General features: G+C 38.6%; 2 protein-coding genes across 2 annotated transcripts in view; both read left to right on the top strand.

Annotated features, from left to right (window-relative positions):
• The window catches only part of cryl1 (crystallin, lambda 1), a 20,019-nt gene extending 3,671 nt beyond the window's left edge, over positions 1-16,348 (top strand). Inside the window, exons 5-8 of the mRNA XM_079822223.1 lie at positions 1,419-1,613; positions 12,546-12,654; positions 15,480-15,586; positions 15,750-16,348. Of these exons, the coding sequence (XP_079678349.1) occupies positions 1,419-1,613; positions 12,546-12,654; positions 15,480-15,586; positions 15,750-15,848 (510 nt within the window). The 3' untranslated portion in view covers positions 15,849-16,348. The remainder of the gene's footprint in view (positions 1-1,418; positions 1,614-12,545; positions 12,655-15,479; positions 15,587-15,749) is intronic.
• A 914-nt stretch (positions 16,349-17,262) lies between these two features.
• On the top strand, positions 17,263-20,714 carry gjb8 (gap junction protein beta 8). Its single transcript, XM_079821266.1, has 2 exons — positions 17,263-17,429; positions 18,837-20,714. Exon 2 carries the CDS (start codon positions 18,861-18,863, stop codon positions 19,659-19,661), a length of 801 nt encoding a protein of 266 aa, XP_079677392.1. The 5' UTR covers positions 17,263-17,429; positions 18,837-18,860; the 3' UTR covers positions 19,662-20,714.
• The last annotated feature ends 404 nt before the right edge of the window (positions 20,715-21,118 follow it).

Genomic DNA, 21,118 nt, shown 5'->3' on the forward strand with positions numbered 1-21,118 from the left:
GAATAACAGAGAGTCAAAAAAGAAACAAGTGCAGAAAAAAAGTGCAAAACAAACAGTTTGATACAATACGCCACATATATATATATATATATGATGAGATCAGAGTGGAATTTCCATGGAACAAAATAAAATAAGGAGGGTTTTAGCTGTAGCCATTAACGCAACCTTAAGACATTTTGTCTAGATATGTTTTGGACTGTCAAATTTGAGGGGGGATTCGGACCGCAAGACCCTACAGCGGATAGTGAGGATAGCTACAACTAGACTGTCCAAAAGTTTCTATCCACAAGCTATCAGGTTTCTCAACACCAAGAACTGAACCCACCAAACTCAACCACACTCACTCAACTCATGAGTATGTATGTATATATGTGTATGTATGTATATATGTGTATATGTGTATATATACGTATGTATGTATGTGTATGTATGTATGTATGTATGTATGTATGTATGTATGTATGTATATATATATATATATATATATATATATATATATACATACATACATACATACATACATACATACATATACATACATACATACATACATACATATACATACATATACATACATATACATGTATATGTATGTATGTATGTATGTATATATATATATATATATATATATATATATATATATATATATATATATATATATATATATATATACATACATACATACATACATACATACATACATACATACATACATACATACATACATACATACATACATACATACATACATACATACATACATACATACATACATACATACATACATACATACATACATACATACATACATACATACATACATACATACATACATACATACATACATACATACATACATACATACATACATATACATACATACGTATATATACACATATACACATATATACATACATACACATATATACATACATACTCATGAGTTGAGTGAGTGTGGTTGAGTTTGGTGGGTTCAGTTCTTGGTGTTGAGAAACCTGATAGCTTGTGGATAGAAACTTTTGGACAGTCTAGTTGTAGCTATCCTCACTATCCGCTGTAGGGTCTTGCGGTCCGAATCCCCCCTCAAATTTGACAGTCCAAAACATATCTAGACAAAATGTCTTAAGGTTGCGTTAATGGCTACAGCTAAAACCCTCCTTATTTTATTTTGTTCCATGGAAATTCCACTCTGATCTCATCAGCAGAAAGATCTTGTTGTCCTTCAAACGGTGTGTGGCAAATAGTTTAGTGAATGTTTAATCGGAAATGCCTAGCATTTGTAGTCAGGCATTTTAGTCAGAAAGACCTTCATAGTAGGCCCTTATCTCTAGCTCTGGTAAACACATTGGTATAGTGTCTTGTCTGTGTCCAGGGGTAGTTAAACTGATGTAATTTCCTTCATGTTTTTAACCTCTCAGGTAAACCCGCCCTACTATGTGCGTCTGGTGGAACTGGTGCCACACCTCGAAACGCTGCCTGCTGTAATGGATGTTGCTTACACACTGATGACGGATGTCGGACAGGCACCTGTGCGCCTCAAGAAGGAGATCGATGGTTTCGCATTGAACCGTGTTCAGTATGCCATCATAGCCGAGACCTGGAGGCTGGTTCAGGTTGGTTGAGCCATGGAACAAAATCACATAGCAGTTATGGCTATTTTGTATATTATATAATGTATTCTGCTATTCTGTATAATGGTTTGACTTCCTACCTATCCTCTGGCAAAATTCATAGAATGTTAAAGGGATAGTTCACCCAAAAATGAAAATTACCCCATGATTTACTCACCATTAAGCCATCCTAGGTGTATATGATAGTCTTCTTTCAGACGAATACAATTAGAGTTATATTAAAAAGGCTCTTCCGAGCTTTATAAAGGCAGTAAATGGCATCCCAACATTTGAAGGCCAAAAAAGAGCATCCATCCATTAAAAAAGTAATCCACACGGCTCCAGGGGGTTAATAAAGGCGTTCTGAAGCGAAGCGATGCATTTGTGTAAGAAAAATATCCATATTTAAAACTTTATAAAGTAAAATATCGAGCCAGAATTCTGTATTCAACTTATGCAGAAAGTCTAATACCTCTTGCAGTTCAAACTAGACATCCTAGTCATGCGCCAGTTACGCTTTTTGAATACGAAAGGCGGTCTGCCGAAAGCTAGATATTCTAATTTATAACGTATTAAATATGGATATTTTTCTTTCACAAACGCATCGCTTCGCTTCAGAAGGCCTTTATTAACCCCCCGGAGCCATATGGATTACTTTTATAATGAATGGATGCACTTTTTTATGCTTCAAATTTTGGCCATTATAATGCTTGGATTAGCCAGGACATATTTTAATATAACTCAGATTGTATTCAGCTGAAAGAACAATGTCATATACACCTAGGATGACTTGAGGGTGAGTAAATCATGTGGTCATTTTTATTTTTGGGTGAATTATTGCTGCCATTTTATACAAGCAATGAGACACTTACGGCCTGCGTTATGGTGATCTATCCAAGGTAAAATCATGGGGTAAAGACCGATTACCCATGGTAAAATCTTTGTAACGCACAATGTTTCTCATGGTTTATTGCTTCAATAAGGTGTCCATATTACAGGATAAGATTGTAGATGTGTGGAGAAAATATATTGCTGATTATATTTCAAATCTCACTGCTCATCTCTGAACAGGAAAGTCCTAAATGCATTTTGTAAATTTTGATTTTTTGTTTTCTTACACTCTGTTATTAGAAATAAAGGGTAGTGCAGTTAGTGGAATGAACAGAGGCTATTGTATTGTATTGTGTTGTATTATATTGAAAAACAGAGCATTGCAACATTCATAGTCTTATCACACTCTGTTTACAACTGATCTATTGAGAGAAGGGGAAAAAAAACATCTCTTTTCTTTGTTTCTCTTGAGAAACTTTTAGAACAGCCATCTTATCTTTCCTCACACTGGTGGTTTTGTCCTGCCTGTACAGTACACCTGTATTACAGTGTATCAAATGAACATGGGGTAGAGTGAGGTGATCCACTTTAAAAAAACCAAGCCCTTTTGAGATCTGCCCACAAGCAAAAACACAAAGCAGAGTCAAGAAAGCATTTCAACAAACAATGGACATCTTACTTTGAACTTTTTTTTTTTTAATGACTGTTCATTATTCAGTCTAGTAATTGACATTTAAAGATAAAAGCACAAAATTGTTCTGTCCAGGGTGTATTATGGATGGAGGTATCATGATTCATGATGACACTGAAAGATGTTCAATATTCACAATGAAATTGTGTTTTAAAATTCATGATTGCAAATTTCAAATGTCAGTTAAAGGTCAGGTTGTTCATTCTCTTGAAATTATTCCTAACTGTAGTTGTAGCCAATATTACATAATAACGTTAGTTGTTTTGTTGAAATCGTAGTTTTGTTGCCATATGACACTGTGTCTTTATTGGTTCCTTCTCTTCAGCATCCACAACAGCATTTAATGCTCTGACCGATATTGAAAAAATTGTCTGCATAATACAATACATGGCCAAAATTATGTGGACACCCAAACACCACAACTATATGTGCTTGTGAGAATTTATTTCAAAAACAATGAATATGCAGTTGGCCCTCTCTAACAACTTCTGGGGTGGTTTTCTACTAGATGCAGGTGTTTGCTCTCATTTAGACACAAGCGTGAGTGAGGTCAGGTACTGATGATGGGTGATGGGGGCTGGCTGGTTGACTGATCAATTAATCCTAAAATTCTTCCAAACAGCTATTTTCTTACTTGTATCCACCCATTAGTAACTTCTGTCCATGCAGTGCTTATGAATACTGAGAGTATGACCCTGTCTGGTCTTGTATAAAAACGCTTATTCTACATAATGCCGATTAACTATTTTATGCACAACACAATTATCTCTTAGGGAATAATTGTAAGGATTCATCATCATGATGATCATATCATAATTTACTCCCTCATGTTGTGTCAAACCTGCATGTTTTTCTTTTTTCTGTGTTTCTTCTTCTCAAGATATTCACAGAATGTGAATCAGACAGCACTTGTTTTATACAATGATAGTAAGAAGAAAGTCAAATGAGTAAATAATGGCAGAATGTTTATTTTTGAGTCAACTTTGCATTTAGATATAACTAACATCTAAATGGAAAGGTCTGGATTTTGATTTGAGTTTTGAGATGAAAATGTCTATTGATCTTTGCAAATCTGTTCTTCAATCCCAGAGGAATGCTCTCGATGTTTATATAAAGCTAAAACGGAGGTTCCTGAGAACAAACTGTCGCACTTAATCACAGTGACCGACATTTAAGAGGTTAAAAGTTGAACCACTTGTACTGATGTTGGTTAGTGTCAAATTTGCTATTCTTTTAAGCTGGTCACAGATGCATGTACTGTATATGTTGAGTAAAGGATGCTATCCATTCAGCTTTTGTATCACAATTTATAATGGCAGCACTGAAAATGGTATGCTATGCTAATGGTATGATTTACTTTGCCTTTTTGACTGACTAGAGATAAGGGACTACAGGTTTTACTGCTTTCAGAGATTTATAACCACTGAATCAAGACAGTTCTGAAGAAAATTTTGTGAAGATAAAGACAAAATGTCACATTAGTTATAAATGTCATTTATTGTGTATACCTATTGATCTTATTCATAATGCCCATTTAGGAAGAGTGGGGTGTTTTTTTTTTTTTTTTTTTAAATATAAAGATTTTGCCATTTACAGTAAATAAGTTTTCTTCATTGTAACCATTTCCTCCTTTCCTTATTGGTCTGGAATATCGGTATCCTTTAGCTTATAGTGTTCTGTCTCATTAGTTTTTGACTTTTTCTTTGCAGTGTCCTTTGAGATCTGGGGAATTTGGAGGCCAAGTCAACACCTAAAACTCGTTGTTGTGCTCCTCAAACCATTCCTGAACCATTTTTGCTTTGTGGCAGGGCGCATTATCCTGCTGAAAGAGGCCACAGCCACCAGGGAATACCGTTTCCATGACAGGGTGTTCATGATCTGCAACAATGCTTAGGTAGGTGGTACGTGTCAAAGTAACATCCACATGGATGGCAAGACCCAAGGTTTCCCAGCAGAACATTGCCAAAGCATCACACTGCCTCTGCCGGCTTGCCTTCTTTCCATAGTGCATCCTGATGCCATGTGTTCTCCAGGTAAGCGACGAACACGCACCCGGCCATCGACGTGATGTAAAAGAAAATGTGATTCATTAGACCAGGCCACCTTCTTCCTTTGCTCCGTAGTCCAGTTCTGATGTTCACATGCCCACTTGTTGGCGCTTTCGGTAGTGGACAGGGGTCAGCATAGGCACCCTGACTGGTCTGCGGCTATGCAGCCCCATACGCAACAAACTGCGATGCACTGTGTATTCTGACACCTTTCTATCAGAGCCAGCATTAACATCTTGAGCAGTTTGAGCTACAGTAGCTCGTATGCCTTCGCTCCCCATGTGCATCAGTGAGCCTTGGCCGCCCATGACCCTGCTGTTTCTTCCGTGGACCACTTTTGATAGATACTGACCACTGCAGACCGGTTATGCCTGATCTGTGTAATTTTTATATTTTCCAAGTCTCATGATTTCCTCGCAGTCAGAATAAAATAAATGTTTAGAAATACTAACTTTTACCTAAATATTTCTAAACATTGATCATTTGAGGCACAAATCCATGGGTTCCGAACCGAAATACCTTACAGAGACCGTCGCATCACTGTGCCCTTTTGCACAGTTTTACTGACTCTGACAATTGTATGTTTTGGGTCAACTTCTAAATGACAAAAATACTTCTCTTCCTGTCTTATTGCAGGCAAAATGCTTTTAAGAATTTCAAAAGAATCTGCTCTCTAAATTGTTCAAGTGTTCGACAACACAGGGGTGGCCAAGCTTTTAAAATAGCCATGTTGATGAACCAGTTAAACCAGCATGCATTATGATTTATGTATATTGTTAAGTTTTTTTCTTTCTGAATAACTATTACGTCACAATTTAAAGGCCAATTCACATTGCGCCGACAGATGGCAACAGACACTTTGCCGGGTTTTGTCTGTGTTTTAGCCCTGTCAGTGTCTATTGGCATCTGTTCATGCTTGTTTTCGCTGGTTGAACATGTTGAATCGGTACTTGTCAGGTCGTAGAATATCTGAGAAGTGATATACTGTAATCTGGTGATGGTCCGCGTTGGTCGCTGTCTGTCGGTGTAGTGTGAATTGGCCTTAAAACTCGCAATGGTTAGTTATTTGGGGGGAAAACCGGCATGCTATAATACTATAAGGCATGCTGGTTTAACTGGCTCATCAACATGGCTTTTTTAAATGGTTTGCTGGCCCTTGGGGATGTTGTAGCCTAAAGCTTAGAGAGTCAAGTCAATTTATAGAGTACTTTTTACAATGCTGATTGCTTCAAAGCAGCTTCACAGTGTTAGACAGGAAAATAATGCAACAGAATTATAGGCTGTACAGCCGCTCTGGAAAAAAACAGTGATGTTATCCAGCTCATTTCAATTATCATATAGTGACAAGGCAGATCAGTAATTTAGTTAAACATTTATTTGAATATTTAGTTGAAAATTTAGTGTCCCCAACTGAGCTAGTCAGGCCAAAGGCGACAGTGGCAAGTAACCAAAACTCCATCAGGTGGCATAATGGAGAAAAATAAACCTTGAGAGAAACCAGGCTCAGTCAGGGTGCCAGTTTTCCTCTGGCCAATTAACAAACAGTGTATGATTATTATTCTGGCAACTTTACAGGTCATATTAGATCGGAATATTCAAAAGTCATCATGTCGGAGACAGGTTTATTGAGGATGACGTGTCGATTAAACAATTATTAAATAGGAATATTCGAAAGATCGGAGTAATCTCGCCGGTCCCCGTCCCGGGTTTATTAAAGATGCCGTGTCGATGAGGCAATTTCAGGGGGGAGTCTAATTTACACAGTCTCTGCAGACACTTCAGGGATGCGTTGGTCATATCTGGGCGCAGGTCCACCATCTGATCTGGATACGGGCCGGATCCAGATGACTGCAGTAAACCTCGGGATAAACAGAGAGACTATTATTAGCGTAGATGCCGTTCTTTTTATGATGTAACGAGTACATCAGGTGTTATGGGAAGTGTTCCCGGTTCCGGCTGATCTAGTTAATGCAGCCTAACAATCATTTAACTGATTTGAATAATATAAATTAAAAATGTTTTATGTGTATACCATAGTAATGAGATGTGTTTTTAGTCTAAATTTAAACTGACAGAGTGTGTCTGCTTCCTGAACAATGCTAGGAAGACTGTTTCAGAGTTTAGGTGCTAAATAGGAAAAGGACCAACTGCCAGCAGATGATTTTGATATAATTCTAGGTATTATCAACTGGCCAGAATTTTGAGACTGCAATAGATGTGATGGAGTATAATGTGTAAAGAGCTCGCTCAAGAACTGGGGAGCTAAACCATTTAGAGCTTTGTAAGTAATAAGCAAGATTTTAAAATGTATGCGATGTTTAGTAGGGAGCCAGTGCAGTGTTGACAGAACCGGGCTAATATGGTCATACTTCCTGGTTCTAGTAAGAACTCGAGCTGCTGCGTCTTGGACCAGCTGCAGTTTTATTTATTAAGCGAGCAGGGCAACCACCCAGTAGAGCATTACAATAATCTAGCCTTGAGGTCATGAACGCATGAACTAACTGTTCAGCATTTTGCATTGAAAGCATGTGCCGTAATTTAGATATATATTTTAAGATGGTAGAATTCAGTTTTACAGATGTGGCTTTCAAATGAAAGATTGGTATCAAAGAGCACACCCAGGTTCCTAACTGACGCCGAAGACTTGATAGAGTCCGACTGCCCATTGCTCCATGTTTGTGTGTCCACAGTTTGCAGTGTGTGTGCGTGTTCACTACTCACTGTTCCTAGTGTGTGTGCACTCACTTTGATTGGTTAAATGCAGAGGACAAATTCCAAGTATGGGTTGCCATACTTGGCTTTCACGTCACTTCACTTTAAAACTGTGCCCACAGACACTTGAATATTTTTTGAAAACAGTAGCTCGTATGCCTTCGCTCCCCATGTGCATCAGTGAGCCTTGGCCGCCCATGACCCTGCTGTTTCTTCCGTGGACCACTTTTGATAGATACTGACCACTGCAGACCGGAAACACCCCAAAAGAGCTGCAGTTTTGTTGATGCTTTGACCCAGTTGTCTTGCCATCACTATTTGGCTCTTGTCAAACTCGCTCCTTACGCTTGCCCATTTTTCCTGCTTAAAACTGGAATAACTTTTTTAATTTGTTGCCTAATATATCCCACCTATTAACAGGTGCCGTGTTGAAGATATAATCAGTGTTATTCACTTCACCTGTCATAATGTTATGCCTGATCTGTGTAATTTTTATATTTTCCAAGTCTCATGATTTCCTCGCAGTCAGAATAAAATAAATGTTTAGAAATACTAACTTTTACCTAAATATTTCTAAACATTGATCATTTGAGGCACAAATCCATGGGTTCCGAACCGAAATACCTTACAGAGACCGTCGCATCACTGTGCCCTTTTGCACAGTTTTACTGACTCTGACAATTGTAGGTTTTGGGTCAACTTCTAAATGACAAAAATACTTCTCTTCCTGTCTTGTTGCAGGCAAAATGCTTTTAAGAATTTCAAAAGAATCTGCTTTCTAAATTGTTCAAGTGTTCGACAACAAAGGGGTGGCCAAGCTTTTAAAATAGCCATGTTGATGAACCAGTTAAACCAGCATGCATTATGATTTATGTATATTGTTACGTTTTTTTCTTTCTGAATAACTATTACGTCACAATTTAAAGGCCAATTCACATTGCGCCGACAGATGGCAACAGACACTTTGCCGGGTTTTGTCTGTGTTTTAGCCCTGTCAGTGTCTATTGGCATCTGTTCATGCTTGTTTTTGCTGGTTGAACATGTTGAATCGGTACTTGTCAGGTCGTAGAATATCTGAGAAGTGATATACTGTAATCTGGTGATGGTCCGCGTTGGTCGCTGTCTGTCGGTGTAGTGTGAATTGGCCTTAAAACTCGCAATGGTTAGTTATTTGGGGGGAAAACCGGCATGCTATAATACTATAAGGCATGCTGGTTTAACTGGCTCATCAATATGGCTTTTTTAAATGGTTTGCTGGCCCTTGGGGATGTTGTAGCCTAAAGCTTAGAGAGTCAAGTCAATTTATATAGTACTTTTTACAATGCTGATTGCTTCAAAGCAGCTTCACAGTGTTAGACAGGAAAATAATGCAACAGAATTATAGGCTGTACAGCCGCTCTGGAAAAAAACAGTGATGTTATCCAGCTCATTTCAATTATCATATAGTGACAAGGCAGATCAGTAATTTAGTTAAACATTTATTTGAATATTTAGTTGAAAATTTAGTGTCCCCAACTGAGCTAGTCAGGCCAAAGGCGACAGTGGCAAGTAACCAAAACTCCATCAGGTGGCATAATGGAGAAAAATAAACCTTGAGAGAAACCAGGCTCAGTCAGGGTGCCAGTTTTCCTCTGGCCAATTAACAAACAGTGTATGATTATTATTCTGGCAACTTTACAGGTCATATTAGATCGGAATATTCAAAAGTCATCACGTCGGAGACAGGTTTATTGAGGATGACGTGTCGATTAAACAATTATTAAATAGGAATATTCGAAAGATCGGAGTAATCTCGCCGGTCCCCGTCCCGGGTTTATTAAAGATGCCGTGTCGATGAGGCAATTTCAGGGGGGAGTCTAATTTACACAGTCTCTGCAGACACTTCAGGGATGCGTTGGTCATATCTGGGCGCAGGTCCACCATCTGATCTGGATACGGGCCGGATCCAGATGACTGCAGTAAACCTCGGGATAAACAGAGAGACTAACATTAGCGTAGATGCCGTTCTTTTTATGATGTAACAAGTACATCAGGTGTTATGGGAAGTTTTCCCGGTTCCGGCTGATCTAGTTAATGCAGCCTAACAATCATTTAACTGATTTGAATAATATAAATTAAAAATGTTTTATGTGTATACCATAGTAATGAGATGTGTTTTTAGTCTAAATTTAAACTGACAGAGTGTGTCTGCTTCCTGAACAATGCTAGGAAGACTGTTTCAGAGTTTAGGTGCTAAATAGGAAAAGGACCAACTGCCAGCAGATGATTTTGATATAATTCTAGGTATTATCAACTGGCCAGAATTTTGAGACTGCAATAGATGTGATGGAGTATAATGTGTAAAGAGCTCGCTCAAGAACTGGGGAGCTAAACCATTTAGAGCTTTGTAAGTAATAAGCAAGATTTTAAAATGTATGCGATGTTTAGTAGGGAGCCAGTGCAGTGTTGACAGAACCGGGCTAATATGGTCATACTTCCTGGTTCTAGTAAGAACTCGAGCTGCTGCGTCTTGGACCAGCTGCAGTTTTATTTATTAAGCGAGCAGGGCAACCACCCAGTAGAGCATTACAATAATCTAGCCTTGAGGTCATGAACGCATGAACTAACTGTTCAGCATTTTGCATTGAAAGCATGTGCCGTAATTTAGATATATATTTTAAGATGGTAGAATTCAGTTTTACAGATGTGGCTTTCAAATGAAAGATTGGTATCAAAGAGCACACCCAGGTTCCTAACTGACGCCGAAGACTTGATAGAGTCCGACTGCCCATTGCTCCATGTTTGTGTGTCCACAGTTTGCAGTGTGTGTGCGTGTTCACTACTCACTGTTCCTAGTGTGTGTGCACTCACTTTGATTGGTTAAATGCAGAGGACAAATTCCAAGTATGGGTTGCCATACTTGGCTTTCACGTCACTTCACTTTAAAACTGTGCCCACAGACACTTGAATATTTTTTGAAAACTGTTTGAGCTAATGTTCATAAGTTTTCTGCAAGTCTCTCTTATGGTGTGTGCACACCAAAAGCTAATTTAAAGGGTTAAGAACACATTGAATAAATTTGTTATTTTTGTTTGTTTCTCGTATTCTCGTCGCTTCATAAAATTTAAGGTTGAACCACTGGAGTCACACGGACTATTTTAACTAATTTCTGGGCCTTGAAAGTGTTCATTAAATAGCTATCTCTGGAGGGATCTTCATTTTTATTTCGAAAATGAATGAAGGTCTTGCAGGTTTGGAATGACATGAGGGTGAATGATTAATGACAGAATTTTCATTTTTGGGTGAACTAACCCTTTAATTATTTGCGCGAATAGATTACATACAAAGTCAATGCAAAGGCGTGAATTTGCGCCAGGCGAAGAGCTTATTGACACGTCCGATTGTACACGTCCGTTGAATCAGAGCATTTCTGTGGACACCCCAACAAAAAAGCTCGGAGAAAAGTAAGCGAGGAAGTTAGCCTACCTGGTAAGTGATTAAGATATGCGTCTGTTATGTTGATGTGCGTGAAGACAGTCCTCATTGTGCAATGTTTTTATTTGCGCGAGTGATGCGAATAACAAGTAATTCCATGGGTAATCTAGAGTGAGTAATTTGCCAGGTAGTCCAACTTCCTCGCTTACTTTTCTACTACATTTTATGATACAACGGACCTGTCACACCGAACATGTCGATAGGCTCTTTGCTGATTGGCTTGCGCGACAGCGCACCATGTGAATTTCCCGCTCAAGTTGAAATTTTTCAGCTTACCCAAAAGACGCGATTGAGGCGAATATCACCAATTCACATCTGTTTGCTTCTTTGCATTGACTTTGTATGTAATTTACGAATATTCGCTTCGCTTTTGGTGTGCACACACACCATTGATTTTAGACTTCTAAACGTATGCTATCATTGACTTGCCTCTTACATTTTTTGTTTGTGTGCACAGAGATGAGTTTTAGTTTTTTTTATGATGAGGAACATTTAAAGTTTGGACTGTGCACTACACAAGATTTGCAGCATAAATCCACTCCTGCTTCCTCTCAGAGTTCAGGCGGCCCTTTGAGAGAGAGCCAGCTCTGGAAAGTAGAGCAGCTGGGAAAGGTAATGGCTGCCCCTGGTGATTACCGTATACAGGAAAGGCCTCTTTTCACGGTTTCCCCAGCCAGTCCGCCGCCTGGCAACACCGAGATAACGGCCTCGTTGTTGCACGCAGGGAATGAACAAAGACCACCCTGTCCCCCTCCCAAACTCGCCCCCCACTGCCCGTTCTGTATCCAAGCTTTGATTTCAGCACAGTCAGGCAACAGGTATCTGTGGCCACAGGTAATCTGAGTGCAAAGTGGGCCCAAAGCCTGGCACAACAACGCTTGCCTCCCCCTGCCATACCATCCCATTGTTCAGGGGACACTGAGTTAAATGATAAGAGAAACTCAATACAGTGGGAGCGGCTTTAGTACTCTTTAGATGGGACGAAAAGGGAGGCAACCTCCGTTTTCCTCTCAATCAGGTGGACCAAACCTTGTTGGCTGGACAAACTACTAAGCAGGAAGCTGTAATTTTAGGATTAGAACATCGGAACATCAGTAAACCACTTTTAGAAAAAGTCTTTCATCCAAGTGTATAATACAGAGCAAGCTGCCAAATTAACTTCTCTTTCTTTTCATCCAGGAGGGAGTGATCTCAGTGAAGGACATTGATCTGGTGATGTCTGAGGGCCTGGGCATGCGCTACGCTTTTATAGGTCCCATTGAAACCATGCATCTCAACGCACCGGAAGGCAAGCTACCTATTAACCCATGGATTTTTTTTTTTTTTTTTATGGAATAATGACACTTTTGTAATTAAGCACTAAGAAGTTTTTGTTTTCATCACGCATGGAAAAAACATTGCTGTAGTGCTTGGGGCAGTGAAAAAGCAGTCTGTGAAAAACCTGTTGCTGTTATCAATGATCAACCTCACATGACTTTAGTGTGTGTGTGTGTGTGTGTGTGTGTGTGTGTGTGTGTGTGTGTGTGTGTGTGTGTGTGTGTGTGTGTGTGTGTGTGTGTGTGTGTCCTCACATGACTTTTGTGTGTGTGTGTGTGTGTGTGTGTGTGTGTGTGTGTGTGTGTGTGTGTGTGTGTGTGTGTGTGTGTGTGTGTGTGTGTGTGTGTGTGTGTGTGTGTGTGTGTGTGTGTGTGTGTGTGTGTGTGTGTGTGTGTGTGTGTGTGTGTGTGTGTGTGTGTGTGTGTGTGTGTGTGTGTGTGTGTGTGTGTGTGTGTGTGTGTGTGTGTGTGTGTGTAAGAGAGAGAATTGGTGAAAGAAACTGAAACAAGCTCAAAAGTGAATGTGCATGTGTTTTGAAGAGATCTCATGTTCACTGTGAAAATCAGAAGGCAGTGTGAAATCTGTAGGATGACCCTGCTCACCCATGAAACGTGCTTTGCCATGTGACAGCAGTACTAAGATTTGATGATGACAGATGAATTACCATCCTCAGCCCTGCCTGTTTGTACTGTGTGTGAGCTGCTACGGTACTCTCACTGTGGTGATAAAGCATCCTGTATTCAGAGTTTTGCTCTTGTTCCTTCCATCGCTGTAATGGCACAGGTTCTTGGAATCTGTAAGGGAAGAACTGTGGCTGAACTTTCACTGGTGCACGTCTTATCTGCTGAGAGCCCTTCTAAAAGCACTCATGCCCTTTAAATGAGGAGCTACTCAATTCATGCTTGAAAACTCTGCTAGAAAACATGTATTTGCTGAGTCATTTTGGACTGAATTACACATTAAATATACACACTTTACCTTTAGTGTCGAAGATATTCAGAATGACAAGGCAGTCTTTGATTTATACTAAATAAGAATTTTGTGGCTTGGTTAAAAATATAACTATTTCAAATTAATTAAAATAGATCTAAACACTTTCTGTTATACAGGTGCTGGTCATATAATTAGAATATCATCAAAAAGTTGATTTATTTCTCTAATTCCATTCAAAAAGTGAAACTTTTATATTATATTCATTCATTACACACAGACTGATATATTTCAAATGTTTATTTCTTTTAATTTTGATGATTATAACTGACAACTAAGAAAAATCCCAAATTCAGTATATCAGAAAATTAGAATATTGTGAAAAGGTTCAATATTGAAGACACCTGGTGCCACACTCTAATCAGCTAATTAACTCAAAACACCTGCAAAGGCCTTTAAATGGTCTCTCAGTCTAGTTCTGTAGGCTACACAATCATGGGGAAGACTGGCTGACTGTTGTCCAAAAGACGACCATTGACACCTTGCACAAGAAGGGCAAGACACAAAAGGTCATTGCAAAAGAGGCTGGCTGTTCACAGAGCTCTGTGTCCAAGCACATTAATAGAGAGGCGAAGGGAAGGAAAAGATGTGGTAGAAAAAAGTGTACAAGCAATAGGGATAACCGCACCCTGGAGAGGATTGTGAAACAAAACCCATTCAAAAATGTGGGGGAGATTCACAAAGAGTGGACTGCAGCTGGAGTCAGTGCTTCAAGAACCACTACGCACAGACGTATGCAAGACACGGGTTTCAGCTGTCGCATTCCTTGTGTCAAGCCATTCTTAAACAACAGACAGCGTCAGAAGTGTCTCGCCTGGGCTAAAGACAAAAAGGACTGGACTGCTGCTGAGTGGTCCAAAGTTATGTTCTCTGATGAAAGTAAATTTTGCATTTCCTTTGGAAATCAGGATCCCAGAGTCCGGAGGAAGAGAGGCACACAATCCACGTTGCTTGAGGTCCAGTGTAAAGTTTCCACAGTCAGTGATGGTTTGGGGTGCCATGTCATCTGCTGGTGTTGGTCCACTGTATTTTCTGAGGTCCGAGGTCAACGCAGCCGTATACCAGGAAGTTTTAGAGCACTTCATACTTCCTGCTGCTGACCAACTTTATGGAGATGCAGATTTCATTTTCCAACAGGACTTGGCACCTGGACACAGTGCCAAAGCAACCAGTACCTGGTTTAAGGACCATGGTATCCCTGTTCTTAATTGGCCAGCAAACTCGCCTGACCTTAACCCCATAGAAAATCTAGGGGGTATGGTGAAGAGGAAGATGCGATATGCCAGACCCAACAATGCAGAAGAGCTGAAGGCCACTATCAGAGCAACCTGGGCTCTCATAACACCTGAGCAGTGCCACAGACTGATCGACTCCATGCCACGCCGCATTGCTGCAGTAATTCAGGCAAAAGGAGCCCCAACTAAGTATTGAGTGCTGTACATGCTCATACTTTTCATGTTCATACTTTTCAGTTGGCCAAGATTTCTAAAAATCCTTTCTTTGTATTTGTCTTAAGTAATATTCTAATTTGGGATTTTCCTTAGTTGTCAGATATAATCATCAAAATGAAAAGAAATAAACATTTGAAATATATCAGTCTGTGTGTAATGAATGAATAAAGTTTCACTTTTTGAATGGAATTAGTGAAATAAATCAACTTTTTGATGATATTCTAATTATGTGACCAGCACTTGTATGTTGTTTTTACAATTGGAAAATATTAGACTTGTTATGGTTTACTACTGTATTGTAGAAATCCAAAAATGCATTTTCATTTAATCCTTACCATGTGTTTTGTCTGTCCAGGTATGGAAGACTATCTCCAGCGCTATAGCGAGGGCATGAAGAGGGTTCTTAATACTTTTGGGCCAGTTCCAGACTTTTCTGGGGAGCCAGCAGCTAGAATTATAAAAGTATGCAATATCAATAATATTTTTGTATGAAAAAACTCTAAAGCCAGTTGTTTTAGAAATCTCAAAACAGACAGATGGTTCAAATAACCTCAATTGTTTTTAAAAAATATATATATATTTGTAATCATTATAAACTAAAATAAAGATTTTATCACCCTTTTAGGAGATCTGTGAGCTGATCCCTAGTGAGCAGGAACACCTCACAGCCAGGAGAGAGAGAAGAGATCAACTGCTGATGGGACTTGCTAAGCTAAAGAAATGAGGCTGGTCCATTTAGATGGGATACATCGAAGTGGTTATTGATCATCTGAGCCATTGATGTCTTTTGTTGAATATTTCCCTTCTGGGCAACAGAATATGTCCGATTATAGACGAAGATTACTGAAACAAAAACTAACCTCAGAAATGGCTTAAGTGTTAATTTAATTATGAATTGAATTTTACCAGTATTTTTTAAACGTCTTAGATTTGTGACAGACTTGTTATACAGCTAAAGCACTTTCTTGTTCATGGTGTAAAATTCACAATTAAAGGGAAAATTAAAGCAATCTCCAGTTGGCAAGTCCTTTTCCTGATTCCCACCCCAATCAGTGTTTGACTCGGCATAAAAAATATACTATAGGCAAATGCGCTCAATTCCTTCATGGGTCATGAAAAAGTAGCCTATGTGGACACTTACCTTAATGTGTCTGAATATCTTTGGATTACATAACATGTCAAACCAACTGTCGGATACAAATAAAGAATGCTAGAACTTAGAACTTTTCTCAGAACTAACAACGACTGGTGTCAAAGTGTAGTTATGACGTCGATGACATTAAGTATGAATGACAATTTCCCACATTATAGTACAGTATTATGATTTGGAATCATATTTATTGTTGTATCTTTTGAAACCTACACTCTAAAAAAAAAGGCTCGTAATCATAGGGGAACCTTTTTTAGTGCTATATAGCACCAATTTTGGTGCTTCAGTGGTTCTTCAGCGGTTCTTCAGAGGTGCTATATAGCACCTTAGTCAAAGAACCGGTGAAGAACCTCTGAAGAACCGGTGAAGAACCTCTGAAGAACCGCTGAAGAACCACTGAAGCACCAAAAATGGTGCTATATAGCACTAAAAAAGGTTCCCCTATGATTACGAGCCAAGAACTATTTTTGGTGCCATATAGAACCTTTTTTTTTTTTAGAGTGTATATTTAACTGACATTTGTGAAATGTTTTGCTTATAGTGCGTTTATTTCTTCACTTTGTTATTTGGTTTGATATTTTGTATATTTTATGTAATGCAAAACATTTTAGGAGTGTTCAATACTTTTTGGAACCACTGTAGCCTATCCTATGTAAAACTTTTACAGCAATTGCAGGCAAAAGTAGTTCAAACTAACCTGAATGCTTCCTCCCTCTCTCGATCGAATTGAGGTAGCCTATTGAAACGTGAAAGTGCTTGAGTTTACATTTTTTACCGGAGAAAAAAACTGTTACAATAGGCCTATACAATAAACTTAAAAGACATATTTTACGTTTCTAAACAAGCCGCAGAACATAATAGCTACCACATCTGCACGCGACTGTAGCGCCTCTAGTTGAGCTGTGCAAGCACGCGACGCATTGGACATGGAGAATTCTCTTGCTAGCTCAAGAGCCATCCAATGAATGCGGTGGCTCCGCCCGATGTCAGGTGCGGCTTTCTTCGAGAGAGATCACTAAATATCCGCTCCCTGTCCTCAGTCAATCACTTCATCTCACTCTCAAAACTATACGAAGAAACTCCGCGAGTGAATTTACTCATCTGGACGGATATATAGATCATGGATTTGATCTGAATCGTCTTGTAAGATAACAGGTAAACTTTTGTGAAACTGCCATAATTCTCACTGATAGGCTATTTTATGTGATATTTTTGACTCGTTAAACTCGACCAAATATAACCAAAGTTACCAAATGTAAAAGAAAACTTTGATTTTGAACGAAATGTATCTTGTGTTAGCCTATAAAGTGTTTTATTAAAGTTATTAAATAATATGTTAATAAAAGTAGGCTATTTGCAATTCAACATGTTGACTCTTTTTGAAGACATGGAATAGTTAATACAGGCACGTGATGGGTATAGCAAAACTAATTTCATGTAATCTGGATTACGTAATCAGATTCCAAAAATTAAGTAGGCCTACTTGTAATTAGATTATATTACGTTTAAAAATGCTCATATTCAGACTGCAGTTACTTTTTTATTGATTTCATGTTATTCTCACAATTGCAGTAAAAAATATTAATAATTCATTAATTCTCCTTAATACGTTTAGCCTACTTTATAAAAATGTTGCTTTTGATCACTGAATTTACAGAAATCATTTCACTTAAAGTGTTTTCTCGACATTTCTAATCAACTCCTGATTAACAGATTAATTATTGTTTGATTTCTTTGACCTAATATATTTACATGAAGTACCCCCTGAGATTTTAATTGGTAAGTTAGGTCAATAATAACTTTTTTTTTTAGTAGTGTTTTATTGTTATTGTATTTATTTTAAAATTATTTATTTTTAAATGTATTAAATTAATAACTGAATAGCTTTTCATTAAATTCATGAACCCCAGTTCCATCACAAACCCCAGTCTGGGAAACCCTGACATAATGTAATATTTAATGCACTTCATATTGTTGACAACAAAGAATGGAATATACAGCTCTGGAAAAAATTAAGAGACCACTTAACATTGATTTCTCAATGTTAAGTGGTCTTAATTTTTTTCATCTTCTTTCTTGTATGGTACACGATTATTTTACTCAAATCAATGTGATAAACAAGTTAGGTCAAAAGTAATTTATAAGTAATCCAAAAATTGTCAGATTATAATACCTTAAATATGTAATGTAATGGATTATGTTACTAACTACATTTTTTGTCATGTAATTTTGGAATCAGTAACCGATTATAATTTGTAAGTAGGCCTAGTCTACCCAGCTCCACCTACATTTACAAAAAAATTAATGGATTAATAAATGTACTAAAAATAGTGTCAGTGTATTTTATTTGTCTATTTTAATCATCCAAAATGTACTTTTGAACTCTAAAGTTACCAGACAAGTTGTCAATAAAACTGTGTAAACAATATGTAAAGTGTGTGTTTTATTTTTTTATTTTAAAGCAAATTCCAGTTTGCATGCTTATTCAACAAATGGTGAAATGATATAAAGTTTTCCTTTTTATAGTTGCTAAATCAAATTCCTTCCTTTCTTTTTAATTAGGAGCTGAGAGCAACAGTTGACAAGATGAGTTGGGCAGCGCTTTATGCCCAGCTGGGAGGGGTGAATAAACACTCCACCAGCTTGGGAAAGATCTGGCTGTCTGTCCTCTTCATCTTCCGCATTAGCATCCTTGTAATCGCCGCCGAGACGGTCTGGGGTGATGAGCAGTCCGACTTCACCTGTAACACACAACAGCCCGGCTGCAAAAACGTCTGCTATGACCACTTCTTTCCAGTCTCACATATCCGTTTCTGGTGCCTGCAGCTCATCTTTGTGTCTACACCGGCTTTGCTGGTGGCCATGCATGTGGCGCACCGTAAACGCAACGTAAAGAAAGGCCTATTGGCCAACCGCACTGGCAGTGCCAAAGGGGATGACTTGGAGAGCCTGAAGAACAGGCGTCTTCCCATCACTGGGCCGCTGTGGTGGACCTACACCTCCAGCCTGTTCTTCCGGCTCCTTTTCGAGGCCGGATTCATGTACGCACTGTATTATGTCTATGATGGGTTTCAGATGGCACGTCTTGTGAAGTGTGAGCAGTGGCCCTGTCCCAATAAAGTTGACTGCTTTATCTCACGACCAACGGAGAAGACCGTCTTCACCATTTTCATGGTGGGATCTTCTGCCATCTGCATTGTGCTCAATGTGGCTGAACTGGGCTACTTGATTGTCAAGGCATTGCTGAGGTGCTCGGCCAGAAGAAGGGGGAGGCGCGCCTTTGTACACCAAGATAAAATTTCCACAGAAAAGGCGCTCTTACAGAACGAAAAGAACACACGGTTGCTGTCCTCCGCTTCGGACTCCTCGACCAATAAGACTCTTTAAGATTATCCCAGTTACTCAATTCTACTATCATCTTAATGATAATAGGCACATAGATGACAGTGTTTTAACAGAATGTGCTTTGTAGCTTGTTTTTGACAAGTTGTCAGAACAGAACAAAGCCGCAAACCTGAAAGGTTTCAAGCATGGTTTTTTTAAAAGGTGACATTCCTCCCCCAAGCCAAAAAGATGACAATAGGGACTATAACACTGCATTGACTGTAAGAATTTGGGGATTGTTGAATTTGATTTTCCACGTTGCTCAGCTTCTGTACTCTCTAATCATGGCATTGGAAAAGCCCAAGAGTGACTCCTAGTGGTCACAGCAACATAAATGACGTTCAAAGACCATTGCACAAAATTGTGTCCTGTTTTTGAGGAATCATTTACTATGTTGTGTTGTACATACTTCTCTTTATTTGGATTTTACATGAGGTTTGCTTTGTTTATTTCTTTTTAAACGCAATTTTTGTATCAACCTCTTTAAGACTGGCAGTAGCCTATGATTTAGAGAGCTGATGGGGGTTTGTGCGTTTTTATTTGTGCTTGTTTTGGTACATGATTTAAATGTCTTCACAAAAGCGGCACGTCTGTTTAGTTTTAAGACGTTTCGCAATAGGCTATCCGTACCCTCTTACAGCAGTGCCTTATTTCAGAACAAATAAACTGTAGTCGCGTGAGAATGTTTACTAGTCGCGCGCTGTATGGCATCTTGTCCGTCAGTCTACCTGTTGACAGGTGAGAGAGCATTAACTGACAGAGCTTGTACGTGGATTCGCGCTTCGTCAACTGTGCGTTATCTTCTGTTTAGTTTTTCTCCTCTCTGAGTGGGTCTACATGTCAGCGGTGAACAGTTTTGTTATTAATGCTGTGATTAAACCGCTGGAATAATTGTTACCAAAGTGTCCACAAGGCATTAATGGAATCTGCTGTTTCCAAACGCGAGATGTGATCATTATTGATTGTCAGTTGTTAAATATGTACGTTTCTTTCTAATTTTGGATTTTCTAACAACTTTTATATGAATATCTTAATAAAAAAAACTTTTTAAATGTTTAATGTGTTTGTCAGTATTGTGATTCCCATTGGTGGATTTTCCAGGAAAACCAGTGGAGGGCGGTGCATTTCCATTCTAATTTTCTTTTCTTTTTTTTTCTTTTTTTTTTTTTTTTTTGGCCAGGCCTGCTGCATGACTGATACTTTCCCATGCAATACAAAAATTCCAGAATTATTGACTTGAGACACATTTTTTATCTTTTTGCCAGTTTACTGCCACAAACAAGCTTTTGGTGATTGCTTTCATTAGCCTACTATGTTATAGCCTAATTAAATTTATGTTTCAAACTTCCACACTGGACCTTGTTGCCTAGTCTAGCCTATCACATCTTCAGTGGAGAATAATCAAGCACTATCACACGAACAAGAGTGCAAATGTACTGAGCATTTATCATATATTAGTT

The sequence above is a fragment of the Gobio gobio genome (assembly GCF_949357685.1).
Source record: "Gobio gobio genome assembly, chromosome: 7".
Taxonomy (NCBI): Eukaryota; Metazoa; Chordata; class Actinopteri; order Cypriniformes; family Gobionidae; genus Gobio; species Gobio gobio.